This window comes from Dermochelys coriacea, chromosome 1 (assembly GCF_009764565.3).
Source record: "Dermochelys coriacea isolate rDerCor1 chromosome 1, rDerCor1.pri.v4, whole genome shotgun sequence".
Lineage (NCBI taxonomy): Eukaryota > Metazoa > Chordata > Testudines > Dermochelyidae > Dermochelys > Dermochelys coriacea.
Genome location: NC_050068.2, coordinates 272,563,248 through 272,589,268, shown reverse-complemented (window position 1 = coordinate 272,589,268; position 26,021 = coordinate 272,563,248). Strand labels below are relative to the sequence as shown.

The window sequence follows — 26,021 nt, the reverse complement described above, 5'->3', positions numbered from 1 at the left end:
ACAGAGGCTGCAATCCTGAAGAATGTATATCCTTCCTATCTAGCTTTCAGAAAAATACTTTCAAGCTTAGTGGGGGAGTAGTGGAGGTAGCCTGCTATGACTGTCCAGCATTAATTTTGGCCCTTCTGAATTCATGCCGTGCACATACAAACCTACTGTCTATGTCCCCAGTATGCCTACTTCCATGTTGTGGTTCAGAGAGCATGGGAAAGGGAGATGCAGTGTTCCTAAGTGCAGACTTTCCATTGCCTGGCTCAGCCGAAGTGTACAGTTTCAGCTGCATTTGACGCTTACATGGTGCACATGCTCATTTAAGCTCAGGTGAATTTTCATACTAAATAAATGTTAGTTTTTGTAGGTGGGAAGATATTTTTTGTTATTGGCTAGCACAAACTTTTTTTCAGAAATATTTCAAAAGATTTTCAGGGTGTCACTTTTCTCTCTTTATCCTTCTGAGTGAACAGCTTCTTTGAATCCATCAGGTTGTTTTTGACCATCATGTTCCAAAGTGGAAGGTATTAAACATTCAATAGAAAACAGATTTCTTCTAAATTGCCAGGGTGAGAGAATTTCCAGATCCTAATTGTTGAGACTCCAGGAGGAATGAAGAAGAATTCAAAGAAATAGCTATATATATTTGGAGACTTAGATCATATGCCAAAACTGAACTTATTCAGCTACAATGTTCAGCATGACTATCAAGGTACCCAGGTAAAGTTCTTCAGCTTCTTTAACAGATATAAGTTAATGTTCAATATTTTCCAAACATGAGGATTTTATTATTGCTCTAAAAGAACTGGCTAGCTTAGCAAAGATAAAGAAAACAAGGCTTTGCGTTTCATCAAGATTATAATGTCCAATTATTACTACAAAGGCAATAAGAAGAATTTTATGTATATTTATTTACTTGTGTATGTTTATTCTCCGCATTTTGGTATTGATGCAAGGGCAGGTTCAATATTTTCCAAATATTTTGGAATATTATTAGGATTTCTCCAAAACAATCTGGTGCTTTAGAAAACAAGTAGAAAGCAAAGATTTGTATTTCACTGAGAGTATGAAGCCAATTAAAATGAAAATGTCATGGATATAGATCTTATGTACATGCATTTTGTGTTATTCATTTATTGTGTTATAATTAATTTAAATCTATATAAAATTATTAAATTTTAGCATGCATACATTACATCTGATTGCATCCAAGTTATACAGTTTCCGTTGTTCTGTTCCCCTCTTTCTATATATTCAATGCAGTTGTTGTATTGAATGCACTGGTATCTATAGCATTGCACAGCCTATATTTCAGTACATCTTTTAGCATTTCACATTATCGTTTGTCTTTTTCATTAATTTCATTACTGATTAAAAACCTGTTGAATGATCTTTGAAAATAATATGCATTGGGCTTTCTGTAGCAATGACTTGTTCATTTGTCATAGACACTACTATGTCAAATGACAGTGTTGGCCACTGTCGAAGCTTAGATGAGACTACCGATTGGCAAACGGGGTAGGCACATGTAAGCAGAAGGAGTCTTACTCAAGTTGATGGGATTGCCATCCAGTCTTATGTCTTCTAGAGCTCTACGGGCATAAGCAACATCTTTCATTTTGCAGAAAGTATCTTCATGCATCTCCTGAATGTTGTTGTTCTAAAAAGAAAAGCAAAAATATCCAGAAAGACAAAAATATATGTTTGACGATAATTGTCTTTGAAAATCAATGTATTGATATGTTTTCTGTGTTGTAAAAGAAAGTAACACAAGCACAAAGGACCAGGTTGTCTCCCAGACCCAGTGCCTTTTCATGCTCACAGTGCAAAAGAGACAGATTCTGGCTGCAGATAGCCAACTGACAATTCTCCCAACTAGGGGGAGCTCTCAACTGGTATAAAACTGCAGCCTGAAACAGCCCCTTACACTCTCTGGAAAAGGCCAAGAAGACAGGGTGGAGGAAGGTGGGAAGGTGAGAGACCAGAGCAAATCCAGCTGGAAAATCATGTCCAGCAGAGGTCAGCCCAAAGAATCATGGAACTATAATCCGTTCCTTGACATCCTCAGACCTCTCAACTTGCCAAGGCACAAATCTGGAATGCAATGTTTGTCAAAGGTCCTAAATAAAGGGTTTACATACACACACACAATTCATGCAGGAAGCTTAAAATTCAGTGGGATTTATTCATTTAGTGTAACTAACTCTTCCTGTAACTCCAGCTTTGTGATTCTTTTTCTGAGGTAAACAATTTTCACCAATAAAAAGATAGGACACCAAATTTGTGTGGGACATAGGTTATTTTAGAACTAAAATGACATGTCTAAAAATTAGGAGCATCTAACAGCTATGGAGAGTCCCTCCCACAGTTTTGTGCCAGCCAGATACTGGTGCAGAAGGGAATCCAGCTTGTTGCCTGTCTGTATAATTGTTCAATATGTAGTGGTGTATGTAGCCCCAGTTTAGCAATTTGAAACCAATAGAATGGATTAACATTGTTAGAATACATTTATTCTATACGGGTCTTTATTTCTTAAAAGGTCAGAATCAAAGTATGAATGTGCAATGGGGTGTTTATCCCAAAGCAGCCCAGAAGGGATTTATGAGGCTGAGGAGAGGCCAATTAATCTAATAGGCTGCACCTGGGGATGACCCAGGCCTTGAAGGGATGATTGAAGATGGAGCTCAGCTGGAGAGGAACGGGGGGCTGGTATAAAGCTAGTAAATTGACAGCAGAAAAGGGCTGCAGGGCAGAGAGTCTGATACTATGGATTTCAGTAGCCTGCAGCTTCTCCCTGGGAGGAGAGAGTTTGAGCTGGTACACCCAGAGAGTGGGGAGCTAGAAGTTGTAGGAAGGAATCCAGGGAAAGCAGACTACAGTTGCCAGGTATAGGGTCCCTGGACTAGAACCTGGAATAGTGGGTGGCCCTAGGTTCCCTTATCAGCCACAGGACAAGTGGCACAGACCAGGCAGCAGAGTGCAGACTGCTTAGGATAGTTGTCCAGTGGGACTTTCCTACCCTGGAAGGGGAGAACTATAGTGACCTGGCTGGAGGGCTAAAACATGAAGACAGAGCACCCTAAGACACAGAGAGTAAGAGAGAATGGTGGCAGGGATGCAGCAAGCAGTAGAATAGGGTGTTGGATCTGTAAAGAGCTAATCCTCAGAGCTTCCAGGAGGAGGTGCCACCTACTGGTGAGTAAAGCACCCCATGACAAATGGTAAAATGGTTTTGCTAGACTTATGTTCTGAATTGTGGGCCAGCTCCTTCTTTGGTGTAAATCAAAATGGCTCCATTGCCTACACTAAATCATATCAGTGGAGAATCTGGCCTTTTATGTTTGAAAATATTTACATTGCACAGATAAGTTTTTTAATGATTCATATCCAGATGAACTACTGGTTGGATTATTCAGATTTCATTTTTGTCACCTGACACTGAAATGAGTAGAAAGAGTGAATCAATGAGTAGAGAGAGTGAATGTATTCAATACCCTGATTAGCCTAAGGTTTCAGATGTCCCATGATCCATTTGGATAATAAGAGTTTACCTGAAGTTTTAAAAACAAACAAAGCACTAATATTGGTTTGCTCTCCCAGTTATATCTGTTCTGTTTTGCTATTAAAAAATCAATTGGTTTTGTAATCTACCTGAAGATGAAGAGCTTGGAGGCTTTCAGGGAGTGGGAGTGGGATGTGATCCAGGTTATTGTCGGTGATGTAAAGATGATGCAGATCAACCATATCCTGGAAGAGAAGGAAGGGGAGTGTTTCCTAAAAAAACCCTAGAATTTTGTAAAATCTCCAAGAAGGAGACAGTAAGTTTTACATACACCTTTGCAATGAGAAACTGAACTCACAAATTCCTTTTTAAATCAACATGACTCTAGGTTTAAAAAAAAATTACAATGAAATATAGATAGGAACATGCATTGCCAAGATGAGTTACTATCAGAGATCAGCTGTCTTGGTAAAGCAACTGAGAATGGCAAATAAATATTTAAGTGGAGTCTTCACCTCAGCATTGTTTTAAAAAGCACATACTACCTGTCACAGCTTCTGCAGAAAGCCCTTCCTTTGACCCTGGTTTTTTTTGTGTTTTTTTTTTTTTTTTTTTACTTTGAGGAGTCGTCAGATTATTGTTTGGCAGAAATCACTTTTGTTCAAGCAAAATGTTTCTAAATAATAATCTTTACCATCCTCCCCCAAAAGTAAGATGGACCCCTGCATATCAACAGTGGCAAGTCTGGGAGAAGCAGTATCTTCTAATTACACCAAGGTACAGAATATCCTGAGTTCCCATCTCTTCTGATCATCTTGGGGATGTCAGTAAACCTCCCTGTCTCAATTCCCCCATCTGTAAAACAGGCATAAGACTACCTACCTGTTTCACTGGCTATTGTGAATTCATTAATGTTTGCCAAGCTCTTTCAGACCCTAGGGTGACAGGTATGTATGTGGGGAATAATGGGGCAGATTTTCTCCCATGTCTGAGACCCCCTTGAATGCATGAGTGAGAGGTCATCAGGGAGTCTGGGGACTGGGTTGTGCATTTCCCATCTCACCCTAGGTACTAGGCTGAAAGGGAGCAGTTGGTGCAGGAGCTGATTCTGCAAACTTTGTTATGCTGTCTGAGAGCCACTTTTCCATGCAGGAATTCATAGCTGATCAGGTACAGCTAGAATGTAGCTCCTTTGGGACAACTGGACAGTGTAGAAGAGTCAGATCAGGCATGAGAATCTGGCCCACTATTTTTATTATTTAGATGTATTAAAATAGAGGCCTGGATTGTGATTTAGTGATGTGCCTGGAGTAAAGGGCAGCACATGATAGCTTTGCTACCAGGAGGATGGGTGTCACTCAGGAAATTGCAGTCTACCTGCTGCTCCAGAGAAGGAGGTAACATCTATGCACTGCAGTGTGCATTCCACAAAGTGCTGGTGTAGCTACGCTGCTGAGCAAATTGGAAAGGAGAGCCAAGGCTCTGCCCACCCATAAAGGTGGACATAGCACCTCTGTGCTCTGGTCAGGCCACAATTTCCACCAGAGTGGAGGAGAGATTTTTCTGTCAATCCCAAACTCACTTTAAATGCTTCTTCCTTTATTCCTTTGCGGCCAAGCCTGTTGTTACTAACATCAATGAATGTCAGGGTAGACGGTAACTCGGGGAGCTGCCTTATCTTGTTATCACGGAGCACTAGCTCCTGAAGCTGGGGCAGCTCCCTGAAGGCATCTTCATCGATCTCGGATATAAAATTTGATGTCAAATCAATCCTCTTTAAATTGTCTGGCAGAGAAAATTAATAAAATATTTAGAGCACTCCAGAATTTATTTCGGACTGTCTTAAAACCTAAAAAGGAAAGGGGGGGAAAAAGTAAATGCATTTTAATTACATATGAACATCCCCTTATATGGTATTTAATTACACACAAGTACTTGTATGGGAGAGCATTGATTACTTCTCCCAGAGGTCTTTAATAATGCAGTAATGCCAATTTGAGGCTTGAAGAACTTTTCCTCTTCTGAAAGGGGCCAGCTTCCATTAATAATGAGCGCAAATGCAATTTATGGGAGCTTCAAGAGCAGAACATACTTCTAGGAGGTCCAGTAAGGTCCTTTAGTGGGGGGTGTTCCACTGAGAGTGAAATTACACATTTGGAACAAGTTTTATTCTAACAAGATTCTGAAGAAAGCTGGTTTAAAAAAAAGTGAGTATGAATAAAGATTCTCCTTTTGTTCAAAATTCTTCCTATCTGAAAAATTTCAGAATGAAATGTTGTCAAATTCTCAATCTTCTGAAATTTTTAAAATTTTTCAGGGCAAAATATTTTTCATACTGGAAAAAGGAAAGGAGGGAGGTAAAAAAAGTAAGCATTTCCATCCAAACACTTTTATTACCCACTGCCTCCTTTTTTCTACCTTTTTGCAGTAGAATAGAGTAAAAAGTGATAACGGGTTTTTATTTTTGTTTTTTCCAGCAAAATGAAACAATTTTTCATAAAGTAGTTTTTCTTTTGGTCAAAAAATGTATTTACCATTAAAAGGTGTGGGGGGGAGTCACACAAAAAAAACAGTAGGTTGCTTATGAGCCTGGTAGTGTCTCTGGATATTGTAAACATGTTTGAGATGGGCAGTCTTACTCAATAAGAATAAATAGGGCATTTTCAGATTAATAAAGTAATGATATAAGTTGGTGTGTTATATTACACGATTAATTTTAAGTGCACTACTTTAACGGTTCAGTACTGGTGTTTTACTTTGCAAACAAAATCAGTCAGGACAAAATTTTCAAAATTGGGTGGCTAAAGTTGGGTTCCCAAAAACTGCCTTGATTTCAGTGGAAACCACTGTGTACTGAACATTTTTTTTAAATCAATTGTGGGGGCTCTGAACTTTTTTTGAAAACCAGGCCCCTTTAAGGCCTCATAAGTTGCTTATCTAAAAAATGGAGGGACTCAATCACTAGTTGATTTTGACAATTTAGGCCTCAAGGAGCCTAACTTTAGCACATTTTTGAACATTTTAGCCTCAATATTTCCTTTTCCGTAAGGTTTTCCTGTTCATACCAGAGCAAACCAATAAATATCTTTAAATGAAGAAACTTCTTTAAGCTTTTACATAGATTCCCTTCTTACTCTTGCTAATTACTGGATATACTACCTAAATGATGATTTTCAGAGTAGCAACCATGTGTTTGAGCATAAGCTTTCGTGAGTTACAGCTCACTTCATCGGATGCATCACTCCGATGAAGTGAGCTGTAGCTCACGAAAGCTTATGCTCAAATAAATTTTAGTCTCTAAGGTTCCACAAGTACTCCTTTTTTTTTTTTAAATGATTGCTTTCTTTAAAGAAGAGAACTAACCACTGCACTTTAAATTCTCTATGGGTTTTTTCCCCTTTAACGTTAATTAGAAATGCTAGCAAGTGCACAGGTAAACAGTCAATTATTTGTACTGTACTATTTGCACTAATTCTAGGATTGAATTTTAGTGAATCTATAGTCAAATTACTGAAGGCTTAGGCCTCAATACAGCAAAGCACTTTACCAGATGCTTAACTTTCAGCATGTGTCCCACTGACACTGATAGATTTGACATATCTTGTATGACAGTTTACCACTTAAAATGGCATGAAGCAGAAAAGGAAAAAAGAAAGGGAAACCAATTGCATCAGAACTGTCATCCATACTTTGATTAGCAAAGTCATTTTTGTTGATCTTTTTGATTCTGTTATAGCGAGAGTAGAAATGGGTGGTTTTCTTGGGCAGTGGAGGAACAGCATCGAGTTCATGATCATCACAGTAGACTGTGGTCCCCAGACATGTACACAGAAGGCAAGTCGGAAGGCCTATGAAAAAATTAAAGGAAAGTAATTATGTGAAGAAAAATGTGCAGTGAGAATATTAAGATTGGGCCAGTTTTATAAAAGCTGTATTATCTAAGAGTTAGGTATTATTAAGAAAATGGCAGTGCTTAATTTGTTCCAGGGCCTCCCAGGGCTGAGGCCTGGCACCTCTAGGCTTGGCAGTTCACAGCCCCAGCACCTCTGGGCTTGCCGCATCAGTTATGAAAGTAAAAAAAAAAATTGCTTGAGCCCTGGCACCTCTTTCATTACAGAATAAGCACTGGAAAATAGCACATTGTACAATAATTATAGAACATATTATGTTTCAGATATTCCTTCCAAACTTGAAGCTTTTTAATATTGTATACTTTAGCCTGTTTCTCTTATTGATGATAGAGATAGAAATTAAAGGAACTGTAGCTGTAAACATGTATTTTTTAGAAAATAAAATGAATAAAATAATCCTACAGTAGCTGACATTTTTATTCCCTTACTTTTAAAGAAGTATATGTAGACATGGGATCCTAGTCACAAAGGGTGAGATTCCTCCATGGTGTAAAGAGTTGATGGGAGGCCTCTATGGCACTTAAGCCTCACACAAGGGATGTGCAGGGGCACAAGGGGGTGGCCCATGTGCAGGTGGGTGCCTGAGCACATCTACACACAGAGTAAAGAATCTTCTCAACTGGCTCATTGATGAGTGGGTCAGCTGAGACGGTGATGAAAGAGGCAGGCCAGGACCAAGCCATGGGAACTGGTTGGTTTTTTTATGTAGATCCAGTAGCTTCAACATCCTGGGTGACCAGTGCAAATGGGGAGTGGCTGCTCCTCCAACCCACAGGCTGGGAGAGCAGTCACAAGAATGGAGGGATCCATCTCCATCTACTCTCGTTGCTCTCTCACCTGCATAGAGACCACAATTCACAAGATGCAGTAATGGACAGTAAAACCAAGTGCGTGTGTGTGAGGGGAGGTGATTTTGCCCTTTATTTGTTGAGATTGTTAATGCCTCTAGAAGGGAGAATAAAAGATGTTTAGCTTTCCTTAGGCAAACTGGTCAGTTGCTGCCCTGTCTCTAAACTTCCTCGTTTGTGAAAAGCAACAAAGAGGATTTTGGTGAATCAGTTCTGATGCCAGCTGGATTCTCCTGATTTCCCTGTCTCTGTTTGGTCTGGCTTTCTGCTAGTGGCAAAAGAATCAGACAGCTGCAGCGGCACAGGAGCTAGCAAACAGAGCTCTAAACAGGGGAGTTTGAGTGGGAGTTTGCAAGGGGAGTTTGGCTTGTGGTGCTTGTTTGGGGTTTGCTTTTGCTGGGGGGGGTGGTCTTTTTGGTGTGGCTTGTGTTTCCCAGATTAACAGGATTTAGGTGGGAAGGAGATGACAGATACAGAGGCAGCTGTAGGAATGACTCCTGTAGTGAAAGACACATTGAGGATGACTGGATGTGGAAGCTGTGGTATGTACATGATCCTGGAGGGGGGAACCGGTAAGAGTTTTTTCTGCATGAAATGCCGCCTGATCGAGCTGATGGAGGAAAAGATCAGAGGTTTGGAGATGCAGGTGGAAAGTCTGGTTGAGTTTAGGAAGGGGTTTGAGCAGATGATGGAGCAAAGATATGAGGTATCTGAAGGGAAAAGCTCAGACTCACAGATGGAAGCAGGGCTGGGGAATTTTGAGGAGAGACTGGGTGAGGAAAGTGGTCAGTGGAAACATGTGACTCAAAGAACCAGGCAGAGAAAAAGACGGGCTAGTGAAGGAGAAATAGAGCTTAGGAACAGGTTTGCAGAGTTGGAAAATGAAGAAGGGGCTCAGCAGGTACTTGTGAAGGTGGAAGGGTAAGGAAGAAGAGAAGAGAGGCTAGTCCTATAGGAAAAGGGAAAGAGTCAAGGGAGACTACAACAAATATGAGCCCCAGGAGGATACAGGATGGGTTGAAGAGGATTGTAAGGGAAAATAGGAATGGAAAGAACTTGCAGCCAGAGGGAACAGGGGAGAGACTGGAGAATAGCACTGTCACCAGGAAAAGGCAGGTCTATTTGATCGGGGACTCTTTATTGAGAAGAATAGACAGGCCTGTAACTAGAGCTGATCCTGAGAATAGAAGGGTGTGCTGTCTTCTGGGTGCTAAGATACGGGATGTAGACCTGAGGTTGAAAAGGATCCTCAAGGGAGCGGGAAAGAATCCCCTAATTATCCTTCATGTGGGAACAAATGATACGGCTAGATTCTCGCTGGAAAGTATCAAGGGAGACTATGCTAGGCTGGGGAAGACCCTTAAGGAAATTGAGGCTCAGGTGATCTTTAGCGGGATCCTTTCTGTTCCTAGAGAAGGGCAACAAAGGTCTGACAAGATTATGACTGTCAACAGATGGCTTAGGCAGTGGTGCTATAAGGAGGGCTTTGGGATGTATGGCCACTGGGAGGCATTCACAGACAGAGGTCAGTTCTCTCGGGATGGACTTCATCTGAGCAGGGAAGGAAATAGACTTCTAGGATCGAGGCTGGCACAACTGATAAAGAGAGCTTTAAACTAGGAATTGGGGGGAGATGGATGGGAGATGTCCAGAAAATCTCCACGCCAGATTTTAGCATTGAGAGGGAAGAAGATGAAGTAAGAAAGGATACAGCCGTGGGTAGGAGAATGTATATAAGGAGCGAGGGCGGTGTGGATACTAGTCTAATAGGTTATACTGGCTGTAGAATGACTGTGCCTAATAGGGTACAAAATGTGAGCGAGGCCAAACAGCAAAAATTAAGATGTTTGTACACCAATGCGAGGAGTCTAGGTAACAAAATGGAGGAACTAGAGCTACTGGTGCAGGAAGTGAAACCATATTATAGGGATAACAGAAACATGGTGGAATAGTAGTCATGACTGGACTACAGGTATTGAAGGGTATGTGCTGTTTAGGAAAGACAGAAACAAAGGTAAAGGGGGTGGAGTAGCATTGTATATCAATGATGAGTTAGAATGTAAAGAAATAAGAAGCGATGCAATGGATAAGACAGAGTCTGTCTGGGCAAAAATTACATTGGGGAAGAAAACTAGTAAAGCCTCTCCTACGATAGTGCTCGGGGTGTGCTATAGACCTCCGGGATCTAATTTGGATATGGATAGAGCCCTTTTTAATGTCTTTAATCAAGTAAATACTAATGGAAACTGCGTGATCATGGGAGACTTTAACTTCCCAGATATAGACTGGAGGACCAGTGCTAGTAATAATAATAGGGCTCAGATTTTCCTAGATGCGATAGCTGATAGATTCCTTCATCAAGTAGTTGCTGAACCGACTAGAGGGGATGCCATTTTAGATTTAATTTTGGTGAGTAGCGAGGACCTCATAGAAGAAATGGTTGTAGGGGACAATCTTGGCTCAAGTGATCATGAGCTAATTCAGTTCAAACTAAATGGAAGGATTAACAAAATAAATCTGCAACTAGGGTTTTTGATTTCAAAAGGGCTGACTTTCAAAAATTAAGGAAATTAGTTAGGGAAGTGGATTGGACTGAAGAACTTATGGATCTAAAGGTAGAGGAGGCCTGGGATTACTTTAAATCAAAGCTGCAGAAGCTATCGGAAGCCTGTATCCCAAGAAAGGGGAAAAAATTCATAGGAAGGAGTTGTAGACCAAGCTGGATGAGCAAGCATCTTAGAGAGGTGATTATGAAGAAGCAGAAAGCATACAGGGAGTGGAAGATGGGAGCGATCAGCAAGGAAAGCTACCTAATTGAGGTCAGAAGATGTAGGGATAAAGTGAGAGAGGCTAAAAGTCGAGTAGAGTTGGACCTTGCAAAGGGAATTAAAACCAATAGTAAAAGGTTCTATAGCCATATAAATAAGAAGAAAACTAAGAAGGAAGAAGTGGGGCCGCTTAACACTGAGGATGGAGTGGAGGTTAAAGATAATCTAGGCATGGCCCAATATCTAAACAACTACTTTGCCTCAGTCTTTAATAAGGCTAAAGAGGATCTTGGGGATAATGGTAGCATGACAAATGGGAAGGAGGATATAGAGGTAGATATTACCATATCAGAGGTAGAAGCGAAACTGAAACAGCTTAATGGGACTAAATCGGGGGGCCCAGATAATCTTCATCCAAGAATATTAAAGGAATTGGCACCTGAAATTGCAAGCCCATTAGCAAGAATTTTTAATGAATCTGTAAACTCAGGAATAGTACCGAATGATTGGAGAATTGCTAATATAGTTCCTATTTTTAAGAAAGGAAAAAAAAGTGCTCCGGGTAACTACAGGCCAGTTAGTTTGACATCTGTAGTATGCAAGGTCCTGGAAAAAATTTTGAAGGAGAAATTAGTTAAGGACATTGAAGTCAATGGTAAATGGGACAAAATACAACATGGTTTTACAAAAGGTAGATCGTGCCAAACCAATCTAATCTCCTTTTTTGAAAAAGTAACAGATTTTTTAGATAAAGGAAATGCAGTGGATCTAATTTACCTAGATTTCAGTAAGGCATTTGATACCGTGCCACATGGGGAATTATTAGTTAAATTGGAGAAGATGGGGATCAATATGAACATCAGAAGGTGGATAAGGAATTGGTTAAAGGGGAGACTGCAACGGGTCCTACTGAAAGGCGAACTGTCAGGTTGGAGGGAGGTTACCAGTGGAGCTCCTCAGGGATCGGTTTTGGGACCAATCTTATTTAATCTTTTTGTTACTGACCTTGGCACAAAAAGTGGGAGTGTGCTAATAAAGTTTGCAGATGATACAAAGCTGGGAGGTATTGCCAATTCGGAGAAGGATCGGGATATTATACAGGAGGATCTGGAGGACCTTGTAAACTGGAGTAATAGTAATAGGATGAAATTTAATAGTGAGAAGTGTAAGGTTATGCATTTAGGGATTAATAACAAGAATTTTAGTTATAAGTTGGGGACGCATCAATTAGAAGTAACAGAAGAGGAGAAGGACCTTGGAGTATTGGTTGATCATAGGATGACTATGAGCTGCCAATGTGATATGGCTGTGAAAAAAGCTAATGCGGTTTTGGGATGCATCAGGAGAGGCATTTCCAGTAGGGATAAAGAGGTTTTAGTACCGTTATACAAGGCACTGGTGAGACCTCACCTAGAATACTGTGTGCAGTTCTGGTCTCCCATGTTTAAAAAGGATGAATTCAAACTGGAGGAGGTACAGAGAAGGGCTACTAGGATGATCCGAGGAATGGAAAACTTGTCTTATGAAAGGAGACTTAAGGAGCTGGGCTTGTTTAGCCTAACTAAAAGAAGGTTGAGGGGAGATATGATTGCTCTCTATAAATATATCAGAGGGATAAATATAGGAGAGGGAGAGGAATTATTTAAGCTCAGCACCAATGTGGACACAAGAACAAATGGGTATAAACTGGCCACCAGGAAGTTTAGACTTGAAATCAGACGAAGGTTTTTAACCATCAGAGGAGTGAAGTTTTGGAATAACCTTCCAAGGGAAGCAGTGGGGGCAAAAGATCTATCTGGTTTTAAGATTCTACTCGATAAGTTTATGGAGGAGATGGTATGATGGGATAATGGGATTTTGGTAAGTAATTGATCTTTAAATATTCAGGGTAAATAGGCCAAATCCCCTGAGATGGGATATTAGATGGATGGGATCTGATTTACTATAGAAAACTCCTTCCTGGGTATCTGGCTGCTGAATCTTGCCCATGTGCTCAGGGTTTGGCTGATTGCCATGTTTGGGGTCAGGAGGGAGTTTTCCTCCAGGGCAGATTGGAGAGGCCCTGGAGGTTTTTTTGCCTTCCTCTGTAGCATGGGGCATGGTTGACTGGAGGGAGGCTTCTCTGCTCCTTGAAGTTTTGAACCATGATTTGAGGACTTCAATAGCTCAGACATGGGTGAGGTTTTTCATAGGAGTGGGTGGGTGACATTCTGTGGCCTGCGCTGTGCAGGAGGTCGGACTAGATGATCAGAGTGGTCCCTTCTGACCTTAGTATCTATGAATCCCACTGCATTCATTGATAGTGACTTCCTCTCTCAGGAAAGGTTTCAGAGTAGCAGCCGTGTTAGTCTGTATTCGCAAAAAGGATGCATCGGATGCATCCGATGAAGTGAGCTGTAACTCATGAAAACTTATGCTCAAATATATTTGTTAGTCTCTAAGGTGCCACAAGTACTCCTTTTCTTCTCTCAGGAAAGACCGTTAAATATCCATGTTGATTCCTTTAGCTCTGGCAGCAGCCTTCAGTGCCAATGACTGTGTGTTACACCTTGCTGGGATGGATGGGATCTCCTTCCTCTCTGATCTGAGATGATTGGGGTGGGGGATCAATTGCTTATCCCCTTTGAGAATTCTCTTATGTAAAGTTCTGTTCTGTCACCTCCTTCTATTCAGCATGTTTGGAAGGCTGGGGATGCTTGTCACAGTGGCTTTCTATTACCAGCAGTTTGTGGATGATACCCAGGTCTACTTTTTCTCTTTTTTATTGGACCCAAATGGTGCAGCCTCTCTACTTCCAAGTGTCTGGCAGTTAGCAGGGAATGGATGAGATTAGCTGATTAAAAGTCAGTCCAGATAAAATAGAGGTGATGCCTATAGGTAAAGGGAAAGCATGTAGATTGTATGCCAAAGATTGATTGTGTGTGTGTCAGAATGAGGCTCACTATATAGGGGTGGTCCTGGATCCCTTACCACTTCTTGATTTCCAACTCATAGTAGTGGCCAAAATGCCTTTTTTCATCTATTTTTGAGTAAAGGATGGTGGATACTAATCTTCTGAGGATCTTGTCACAGTTATGTCTCTCTGACCTCCAGGTTAAATTATGACAGTGTTTGATATGAGGCTAGCCTCTAACACCATTTGATGTCTGCAGCTAGCACAGAATAAGTCTGTTTCATGTCCTAGCTATAGAGTGTATATTATGTCATCTCCAAAGATCTCACTGGCTTCTCATTTGCTTTGAGGAGCAATTCAAGGTATTGACATTGATCTAGAAACCTCTGCATGGTTTGGAAGCTCACTCCCTCTCTTCCTAGGTGTTGTCATGACCATTGAAATCATTTGGAGCCATTTGGCTCAATTCTTAGATTCATCCTCTGCTATATTGAGGACACTCCATTCTGCTGTACTCCCCCAATCCCCTTCACCGTCATGAATACAACGCTATTGATTACTATAACAAAGTGGAAAATCAGGCCCAAGCATTTTTCTCAGACTGTTTACCTTCAACTCATGATGCAAGGCTTGTTGTCTCTCTTCTTGGGGCTAGACTGTGGTAGCAAGCCACAAGTGTTCAGTAGGGGGCAGTAGAGAGCTGTGCAGGCTTCTGCATGCTCAGGGGCAATACTGGGGAGATTGTCCTTCATGTAGGCATGAGCTCCCCTGAGGCTGCAGAGTGGGTGCAGAATGCTCCCCTTGGTATTCCTGACCTTTTCTGTGGCCTGGTATGGTACTCTGATCCTCCCTCCCTCCTACCACCTGCTCTCCCACAAGGGTAAGAGTGCAGACCCTGCTATTGTAAGGAATACCTACCTATATGCTTCCCCTGTACCATGAGCAAGGCTGGCTCTACAGTTTTTGCCGCCCCAAGAAGTGGGGGAAAAAAAACTGCTGCCGCGGCCGGCAAAAGGAAGAAGCTGCCGCTGATTTGCTGCCGCGGCCGACAATGAGGAGAAGGAACTGCCACCCCTTTCTAACTGCCGCCCCAAGCAGCTGCTTGGAACGCTGGTGCCTGGAGCCAGACCTGACCATGAGCAGCCATGCCAGGGGTGATAGCTGCTTGCCCACTACTATATGATTATGCTAGTCCCACTCACTAGTCTTGGCCTTAGGCTTTTACATAAAGAAGTTAAAGTCCAGAATCTAATAAGGTGTAGTTTGGGATTGAGTGGGGGTGCGTCTAGCTTTAGTGACAGTTGTCCACATGCTAGGTTTTGTAGTTATCTTTACTATATATGTCCCAGAGATTGTAGGATCCAATTTTTTTTTTGTAGAACTAACATAATTATATGGGGAAAATGAACCTTGAATCCTCACACATCCCAGATATCCCCTGGTCCTTAGCATTCCCAGAAGAGCAGAAGGTTTAAAACTTCAGTGGAATGGATCTAGTTCCTTTGATACAATCCACATTGTGTGCAAATTTCATTTTTGCTATAACTTTGATTACAAAGATTAGGTATGTGAACTAGAATTCATCACCTCACTTATCTGTATGGGTTGCCGCTGGACAATCCTCTTTGGGTTTTTAATAGCTAATTCCTTTCCTGGATTGTTAAGTCTTATTTAACAGTGGACCAAGACATGATATGGCCAATCAAAAATTAGTGCTTCAAAGTTCAGTGTAATGGAACCCATTGAACATGAACTTAATATACAATAATATGAAACATCTAAGTTCCTCATAGATTTCTTTTGTGATTAAAACTGTGATAAGAACAGCAGTCCCAACAACTGCAATCCACTGTCATAAGAGTTTCATATGAGAAACAGAATTAGTTTGACATTTCCTTCTTATTAGGGTTATGAGAGTATAGCCACATTGAACTCCTCAGATGCTATGCTGCCCTAAAGTTTCAAATGTGGTGGCTTTGAAACTTATTATAGTTACTTAAGTTTAGTTCTGTAAACAGTATCTTTTGGATGATTATTGAGGAAATGAATTTTTTCAGAGACTTATAGAGACAGGATATCAATTTCCTTCCCATTGGTTTTTAATTAACATTTCTGATCCAGAACCTTGACATCAGGAAAGATTTCTCATCCCTTGAGCTAAAACTGCTTGAAAGATGTGCATTTTCAAAGAAAACATTTAGCTGCCCCAGGAGGAGCATGAAAATCAAAACTCAAGCCATTTCACCTCATTCACAGACGTTTTCTGCTAAAAGATGTGGGATATGGAAGGCTAGAGTGGGTTCTTTTCCTGATATTTCCTCCACAGAGCCAAGTTATGGAAATCATATGCTTGGCCAGATGGCCTTCAGACCATTTTGAATAGGGAATATTAGTGGGCATGTGCATATTCCTGAAACCTAACATTTCACTGAGGGTATAAATATTCCTGCTACACCTTATCTGTTTCTCACCTGTTTTGGCCACAGAACTAACTGTGCATTTTGTGCTGGATAGTTTTATTTGTAAAATGTATTTGGTCAGTTTTACTAGACAGTTGAGTTAGTAATATAGTTAGTGAAAGTTAGAGGAACTTACCATTTAAAAGTTCTTATTAGATTGGCTTTCAGATTTTTTTTTTTTTTTTTGAATTGCCTGTTTTGGCTTGACCTCACTTGGCCAACTAGGATAAGAAGGCTTGTTTTTGCAAAAAAGGTCAATCACTGAAGACCATGATAATTGCTAGCAGTGCCTAGCTGAGGGACACCCCTCCAAGGGCATACTAGGTCTGCTACCTGCTCTCTTTAGACAAGCAGAGAGGAGACACAGGCTAAAATCTCCCCTTATTCTAGAACCTCTGTCTGCAGTGCTCAAGGATCCAGGAGAAATATCTTAGAGGCAAACTCCACTCCAGCCTGCCCTCTTACCTTCCTTCCCACTGGGTGATTTAATCTAGCTTCAAGGAGCAGTCACACCTCCTCAAACTTCCTTGAATCAGTTGTAGTGAATCTGAGCCTAAGTGAGTTTAGAGTAAAGCTGTTCGGGGGAAGAAAATTGACAATTTTTCTGGCAAAAAATACCATTTTGTGAAAACAATTTTCTGACAAATGTATCAGTTTCACCTAAAATGGTTTCTCAGGTCCAGGATATAGAGATGGCCACAGACTTTAGAATGGCCAATAGTGTGGTGATCAGGGCACCCACATGGGCAGTTGAAGACCCTGATTCCAGTCCTTGTTTCACATGGCATTGCAGGTGAGTGCTGGTCTATAGTGTCAGTCTCTGTCTCTCTGCTCTAATGGCTATTTATATATAGTGGAACAGCTTCAACAGGAGAAATGGAGAGAGAGACTGCCTCTATAGCCTCCAGCTCACCTGATCTATAGGAGACCCACGTTCAAGTCCCTGTTCTGCCTCATTCAGAGCATCAACCTGAGTCTAGATCTCTCACATCCCAGGTGAGTACCCTTATCATTGGGTTGTTGGCTATTCTGGGGTGGGGCTCACTTTTTTTCTGAAAAATATCAAAAGGGCTTGGTTTCATTCCTCACTGGAGTGAAAACAAATATTAAAGCCTTTAAACTTTTCATGAAATGGAGTTGTTGTTTCCCAACCAGGCTTAGTTCAGAGTCTTAGATGACCACCTTAGACAGGACTTTGCAGCTAAAACAGGAACAGACTTTCTCCTCTTCTCCCTCCTTCTTGGACTACTATTTCTCCTGGGCTGGTGTGGACTTAGGAGGCAAGGGACTCTGAAGTGGATTCAGCAAGAGAAGCTGGAGTACCTGGGTCTCTCGGACTTCCTGTTAGTTGGCAGAGCAGCACCAACACCTGACATAAGAACAGGTGTTCCAGGCAGGAGTTCACTATTCACATTTTCAAAAGGAAGATCTCTTTCTGCTAGATCCTCCTTAACCCCTGTGAAGTATGATATTCATAATACATAACATAGAGAAATTTTGCATAACACCTCTTTTGAAAGGTTTGAAAATCTAAAATGGAGGAAATTGCATTGGATATTTCAGAATTGTCCAGAAAACCTCCCACCCCTGTTTTGTTTTGACATCAGTACAGATTCTTTATCCTGCTTGAGTCCAACTGGTGGCATTTAAAAAAATAGGTCTGTGAGTGATTCCATTCCATCCACTAAACATACACATTTGGAAATAGGAACTCGTCTCTATTTTTGTCCCCCTAGGCACTTGGATACAAAACAGAATCTGCAGGCACCTCCCCAGCTGCATCTCTGTCACAGCATAACATTGAGACCTGTCATGGCAGCCACCAGAATTAGTGAACCCTCCCTCCAACTTACACGTACTTGAGCCTATAGCAATTACTGATTTTTGGTGTAGTGGTGTTTGGTGGGCTTGCATTTTATTCTAAACTTTTTTAAAGGAATTTCCCTTGGGACTCGTCAAGAATTTCTGTATGACTAGCAATAGTATAAGACACAGGAAATGCCCATGTTTCCATTTTGCAAGTTAAGAATGGAAACTTGTCTGTCTTTTCCCAGAGTTGCCACAATGTTTTAATCAATATTTTTAATGGAAAGGCTTACTGAAATTGTTAGAAATCATCAAACATGTGTTCAAAAATGATACTGAACATATTGATGATGATTTCAATTGTCACAATTTCACAAAAAATGGAAATGTTGATTTTTTTCATGAAAAGTTTTTGTTTTTGAACACTCCACTTCTGTTTTTTTTTTGTTGTTTTTTGTTTTTTGTTTTTTTGGTGAGAAAAAGTGACTAGCTGTATAGAGGACAACTCATCTCAAATTAGATAAATGCTTAATTAAAACAAACTCACGACCAGACTCGGTGCATCATGGAAAGCATCCCAATGCAATGATATGGCTTTTTTTCCCCCCCACTAACCATCATGTGTTTGGGGCCCAAGAACTCCTGACCCCTGTGGTGAAGAACCATCAATTAGTTTTGGTGTTGATGCTTCTTCCTCAGCTTCTTCTGGCAGTGGTGGTGGGGAATGAATCTCTCTAGTTACAGAAGGTAACACGGTTCCAATCTCTATCTGGGGAGAAACATAGTTATATTAAGGAGGTAAATTACATGTTTGCATTTCACTGGCTGGTGGTGGTCTAACAATGCTTCATTGATCAGATTCTACCACTAGAGGCCAGACATGCTCTGACGCTCAATGGTACATCTGCGTTTTATACTGCAGCTACTAGATGACTTTGACTTGGTCTGCAGCTGTAGAGCTTATAAAATTGAAACACATTTATTCACTTTGCACCTCAGATACTTTCTTTGTTAGGGAAAATATTATAAACATTCTGCATTAATGAGAACTTCTATTAACCAAGTTCTTTTCACACTTATTCAAAGATAGAATTAACAAACCAATTTTGTGATACAGCCAGTGATGTTTTATCTGACAAATGAAAAGTTACTAAGAAGCTACTGAGAAAAATGCCAATCATCTGGCAAAATCTGCCAGAATAAATCCACAAAACATACCAGCACGTATATCACATTTGAACTGTAATATGTTTAAAAGAACCCTCATCTTAAAACAGGAAAGGGAGTCAGTGCTTGTAATAATAAATTAGCCTCAGTGTTTGTCAACCTTTTTCACTGTCTGAATGGTTGACAGCACTGTGTAGCTTTATTCATCAGCAGTTGCAGAGGATACAAAAAGGAAGGGTTGAACATAAAAAGCATTTAAATAAGCATGAAAACCTCCACTCAAGAAAATCCTATAAACTTTGGTAAACCATGCCATGGCACTAGAAAACATTTTTTTCCTTCCCTGAGTCCCACCATCTAATAAGTTGGAAGAACCAATTGTTACTATACTAACTATAAAGCTGCATTCTGTCAATGTTGCTCCAAAACTACATTAGGTAAAAATAAATGTGGCCAGTTTCTAGCAGAGGAGTTGAAACAATTTGTATAGTGGGGATGTTAAAGTCCATTGAACTAAACAGTAAATGCTGTATATAATGGAAACTCACCAGGGGATGAGGCAGCACCCCTGGTTCAGCACCTATGGGTTCTAGTGTCACGTCTGCGGCTATCACAGAACAAAGCAGTGTTGGCAAGTGAGTATAGGAGAAGCCTACCATTGCAGACAGGCAGTGTCGTCTGAAGGAGTGAACGCAGGATTGGGAATCAATTGGTCACAAATTCTACTTTGGATTCTGCCACCACGGACTGACTGTGTGGTCTTTGACATCTCTTCACCTCTCTGCCTCCATATCCCCATATGTAAAATGGAAATAATAATGCTTACCTACCTGAAAAGCCCCTCTGAGGATGGGTGAACATTGGTATTTTCATTTGATCAGGAACAAGTAGTTAATGTCTGTCTAGTGCCTTGAACATGTAAGGTGCTAGATAACTGCCAAGTATTTATAAAATTCAAGCTCAGCTCCCACTGAAGTAAGTGCTTAGAAAGAACTGCTGGTTTGGGCCTTATGTTTGTACACTGAACCCCAGGGACTTGGGCTAGAACTAATTCTTCCTGTAAACTGTTCAATAAATTGGCATACATTCCTCCATATTAAGGTGCATATTCCTCTTAGTGATTGGACTCAATTGAAATGCATCATTTCGTGTCCCAGTTCCATAAATCATTACTTTGTGTAGGCATTTAAGGATTATCTTTTTTTTTTGGGGTGGAGGAGGGACAATGATGAATTTTAGCTCAAAAGGGTAAAGTCATCTCCACAAGACCTGACACTCCTCTCACCATCTCTGTATTCGCAAAAAGAAAAGGAGTACTTGTGGCACCTTAGAGACTAACAAATTTATTAGAGCATAAGCTTTCGTGAGCTACAGCTCACTTCATCGGATGCATTTGTATTGTGTTTAAAGAATGCTTTATAGATTAGAATATAGCTGCCTGTCCTTGCATCAGCCCAGACAAAAAACAAACATCACATGCTGGTGTGCTGGCCATAATGGACTCCCTAGTTAAACCACTTTGATTTATTTATTTTCAAACTAGAGAAGCTGAACTGAAGAATAGTCCAGATTCAGAATTGTAAAGTGTTATGAAAATTAGAAACCAAACCACAGACATCTGTGTGCTGTATGTAATTATTATTGGGCAGCCTGCATCTAGTCCTAGAGCTTTCTTCTCCTAGTAAATGGTTTATTTTGCGATTTGGCTGGGTGCTGTTAAGATGATGGGCATACTTAACCAGCCTTTACAAGTGTAGAGATAAGTCTCTCCTGCAAGTGCAGGGTGGTGCAGTTAATACTCACTCCCCTGTGCCCATATGTGAGCAATGCTGGAGTGGGGGCATTCGTACCACAATAACTGGTCAGTGGGGGTTGTGGGATAGCAGATTTACAAACTAGTTGGGGCTTTACACAAGTTGCACCAGGTGACATGGGAGAGGTGCTGAATCCCTACATCTCCAAGATGATTTGGCATTGCCCCTTCTTGCCAAGCCCATCAGTTCTTGTCTCCTTGGCTCCAGTTGAGTGTGGTTTGCCGTGTTTTAATGAGGAGGACTTTACCGTTAGGATTTTTTTAATTCTTTTTTTTAAATCAGGCCTTTCATGAAGGACATATAAGAATAAACATACATAGCACTTGGCCTATGTCCTAAACATGAACAAAACTGTGCATGTTCCAGTGCTTGCCAACTTGGGGTAATAGGAAGTAAGGATGCACTTTATCAATATATCTACCAAAACCACATACTGTTCCAATCTGTTGGGCTAAGAGTGAGACAGCTTTAACAGAAATGGACAGGGGGACAAATCAAAAGAAGACCAAGAGAACACAGGAAATAGGGGCAGATGTTCTCTGAACGAAGAAAGCCTAGAGGGAGAGATGCATTCCAAACTTATTGACCTACACTGGTGTTGTGCAAAAGTGTTTGCATATGTCTGTCTACAGAAGTCAACTTCCTTTCTTTTGTGGACATCTGTAAAGTTTCACTTTTTGTAAGTGCAGATTTGGAAAAGTTTTAACACATCCAAAGTATGTTTCCAAACTCAGTAATGGCTTTGTGCACATTTTTATTCAAGTAAGATATGGAAATTGTACTGCAAAGAAAATCCTGGGGAAGAAAGCCATTGAGGTTCAGAGATAGTAGTTATTGACAGATGTCCAATAACTTCTTGTAAACTCGGTCTAGGTTATATGACGGGGTCAGGTCATAAAGATAGGTTTCCTACCAACATTCCTGTCTACCACACCATTATTATACCCTATGATGCATATTTTTAGACACATTATTGGAACCTGTTTATAGTATGTAGTCTTTCTACTTACATATTCTGAGGATACCAAAGTATTTCACTGATATGAATTAAGTCCCACAAAACCCCTCTGAAATAAGTATTATCCCTGGTTTTCCAGTTGGGAAACTGAAGAAAATTGATTAAGAGTGAAATCCTACCCTCATAGAGGGCAATGACAAAATTCCAATTGATTTCAATGGGGCCAGGATTTCACTCTAGGTGATTTGTCCAAGGTCACAGACAATCTTTGGCAGAGTCAAGAAGTAGAAGCTGGAATAGCAGAATTTACTCCTATACCATAAGCATAAGATCACCATTTCTCCTATTGTGTTCCTGTGTAATATTACAGGTATTTTTATTTTAAATATAGTGCTTGTGAAAGATACATGACTGAAACTGTGTTTCTTTCAAACACAGCAGTGATAGCATGGGCAGTGGGAGCTTTTCTACACTTGTCTTGTCAATGAGTTTAAACATTGATCTGGTGAGGCTATTGCCAACAGAGAGTGGCTGAGACATTCTTAATTAAGAATTGTTTAATTGTTTAAATTAAATTAATTAAATTAATTGTTAGCACCTCTGCTGAAGTTGTCAAGGAAAATGCCAGTTTAAATGATGGTTTTTATGTCGACACTTCTCCACTAGAAAATGGACAGAAACCACTGATATATATTACAAACAAGTCACAAAATATGAACACTTCTTGGCCACTACACAGGGGCTGGATTTGAACCAGTGACCTAGAGGTAAAAGTCTGTTTCTTATTATCAAGCTTCTGAGTCCTGCAGGCCTCCATCTTTTACATATTTGACAGATCATGCAAAATTTTAATAAGAGAAAGATGTTTCCTAGTCTGTCAAAAATGACCTTTTGTCTTTCAGATGTTTGTTTTTGGCAGGATTTGCCTTATTAGATATTTCATGAAAAAACATTTCTAGATGATTTAGTAGGTTTTTTCTCTGTAGTTCTCTGCAATTCTTTTCTTATTTTAAGAAAGTGAAGAATTTTACAAAGAAATTGCAGAGGGCCAAAGTATGTGGGTTTTTTTTTTCCTATAGGAATTTGTTTTTCTTTGTTAAATACTGTGATTCTTTAAATCGTTACAAAGCTCCTGTGCCTTGCATAACATACCACAACATAAGCAAACAGTGTATAAATATATCCCTGTGCGCACACAGAACATTAAGGTTGCACACTTATACCCTTAAAGTTAAGCAAAGGACAAATTTAAGGCTGCACATGTTACTCCAACTCTGTTCCTTTGTGCATACATATTATGACTGAATATTTAACCACATGGTCAAACTATTTCTCAAGGAATATAATACATGAAATCTTTTAAGCTCAGATACCCACATAGCATCTTGTAATTTTCCCCCTTGTGTATTTACACAGTATGTACTAAATTTTCATAAGTGACAACTAAATTTGGATGCCCAACTTGGTATGCCTAAAAGGAAGTGCTGAGCACCAACTTCTGAAAATTAAGCCTTTCAGGCATGGCAAGTTGAGCACTTAAAATTACTAGCCACCTTTGAAATTGTAGCTCTATGTCTTAGATAACTTAAGATCTGGTTTTCAGAAGTGCTGAGCACTCCCAGCTCAGACTGATTGATTTTGGTTTGAATTGTAGGTGCTCAATACTTCTTAAAATTACTCTCTAGTTAGACTTTTTGTATAACTCTTCATCTCAGGTATGAAATTTGCTAATGTTGGGCCTGATCCAAAGCCCATTAAAATCAATGGGATTCTTTCTATTGAAATCAGCTGGCTTTGGAGAAGCCTTGTAGTCAGTACCAATGTTCTATAGACTTTCTCTTCTACCAGCATCCAAGCTTTGTTTAGATGCTATTCATGGAATGAGGCACTCAAAACCAATTTTCATATGCCCATATGCACAGTATAGCATTTTGTAGGCAGAGTAAAACTGTGGGAGAGTATTTTTATAACATAAATTAATGTATTTACATTATTTTTGTGATGTTTATGAACTTTATAGTGAGGCACAAAAGAGAGCAAATACCCCTGAACAGAAATGAGTGATGAAACACTAACTGAAAGCAAATGAGTTTTGGGGAGGCATTTGAAGGAAGAGAGGGAGATTGCATGGTATAGAAGATGGCAGCTACTATACAAGAAAATGCCTAGCAATTAAGACGTTTATTACAGAAGTAACCTGAGCCTAGTTTCTTTCTTTGTTCCTCTTTATCTTAAAATCTATAACCCAGAGAGACAGCAGCATGTTAAAGTAACATTTCTTTAGATGGCAAGTTCTTCAGGATAGGCACACTGTCAATGTCATATGTATAGCTCTGTGCAAACAAAATTAGTTGTATTGTGATTCTTCAGAAGCTAACATCTGTGGCAACTCTCCATGGAGACTTCGGAAGATTCCTGGGTTCTTCCACTGACTCTTATGGGAAGCAAGAATGTTCCATCCATTCATCTTTGGCCATTGAATCATAAATAGGTATCCTGAAGCACCTCTTTCCAAAGGCAAGAGTCTGGGGGTTGCATGCTGATCTCAGACATGCTGCTATAAATCCTGAGTAACCACTGATTCTACTGGTATGACTGAGGCTTTACTTAACACTTCTGTTGTACTTGTACCAGAATTCTGAACGGTCCATTGATTTAAATGGAGAGACACTAGGTTTACACTGATACCAATTGAATCAAATTCTGACTCTAACTCCATCCAGCCTGATTACCAATTTCATTTGCCGTTTCAGGTGCCCTAGTTTCTGGTCCTGATGTTTGTTTAGAAAAGTATTAGGTGGGTGAAATAAGTCAGCTTTCAACATCTCTTTTGGTTGGACCAATGCTAGAAACCCAGTGGTAACAAGTGCTGTATAAAGCTGAACAGGGCCAGTTTTGATACTTAGATCTGGCCTCTTTGCAGCTCAGAAGGTGCAAAGGAGTGGAATGACAGATAATTTTCATGGTGAGAGTGGAACTCCCTGCTCATGCAAGTCATGGTCATAGATTTTAAGATCAAAAGGGACCATTATGATCATTTTGTGCCAGCTCAAGATCCTGTGCATGCCCCTTTCCACATTTGATGTAGGGGTCATATGGGGGGAGGGAATAGATATACTGATCTGCTGCCCACATGATTTATGGCAGAATTTGAATTCAGTTTTTCCAGGACTTCCATCAATTACTTAGTTACAGATTTTCAGCCATGTGACTCCACGACTATCCTTTAATATCCATGAGCTTTGATAGTTTTTGGAAGTGCAAGTAGATGAAGGCAATCATGAGTAACTGAACGAATTTAAGAGCTGCAGTTAAACCTTGGTGTGAACACTTACTACCAGTGCTGCCTAGTGCTCAGGTCAGCATTTGGGAGATGTAGTCTTTCCAGGTGTTCCCCTTTCCCACTATAGCTTCACCTGGTGGTGGAGCTCTGTCCTTTCAGAGGCTCAGCCCTCTGTCCAGGTCACATGTTCAAGTTCACCCCTTTTGTGGTATACAAAGTCCAACAATGTGAAAATCTTCTAAAGTTAGCAAGGGCTTTAGAGATTCCTCCTTGGGTCAGTGTCTTCCCCAGATAGGTCTTCACTGAGAGATAGACATCTGTTATAGTCTACTCTTTGAAGCTTGGTAGGGGAGCCTGGGCCCACCCTCTCCACCAAGCTCCGATCCAGGCATAGGCAGCTTAACCCTACAGTTTGGGGTGCTTTGTAGCCTCCCTATATCACTTCCTACCACTGCCTGCTCTTCCCACAGGTTAAAGTAAATAACAGAACACAGAGATAAAATTTCTAACCTTCAAAAGTCACCAGTCCCTTCTTTGCAAGTTGGTCAGATCAGTATCAGCAGGCCTGACGCAGCAAGAGTACGTGTGGTGTTACTTCCCGGGAGAGGAGGTCAGGTCACC

At 40.5% G+C, this 26,021-nt stretch overlaps 1 protein-coding gene and 1 long non-coding RNA gene across 2 annotated transcripts in view; one reads left to right on the top strand and one right to left on the bottom strand.

The window, feature by feature from the left end:
* Window positions 1-217: 217 nt before the first annotated feature.
* The window catches only part of EPYC (epiphycan), a 33,871-nt gene continuing 8,067 nt past the window's right edge, over window positions 218-26,021 (bottom strand). Inside the window, exons 2-6 of the mRNA XM_038372005.2 lie at window positions 18,794-18,947; window positions 7,183-7,341; window positions 5,076-5,278; window positions 3,643-3,738; window positions 218-1,651 (exon numbers count right to left, since the gene is read on the bottom strand). Of these exons, the coding sequence (XP_038227933.1) occupies window positions 1,481-1,651; window positions 3,643-3,738; window positions 5,076-5,278; window positions 7,183-7,341; window positions 18,794-18,947 (783 nt within the window). The 3' untranslated portion in view covers window positions 218-1,480. The remainder of the gene's footprint in view (window positions 1,652-3,642; window positions 3,739-5,075; window positions 5,279-7,182; window positions 7,342-18,793; window positions 18,948-26,021) is intronic.
* Window positions 2,614-8,531, top strand: LOC122455799. Its single transcript, XR_006274274.1, has 3 exons — window positions 2,614-3,212; window positions 4,204-4,270; window positions 8,114-8,531. It is a non-coding gene; the product is annotated as an uncharacterized LOC122455799 (long non-coding RNA).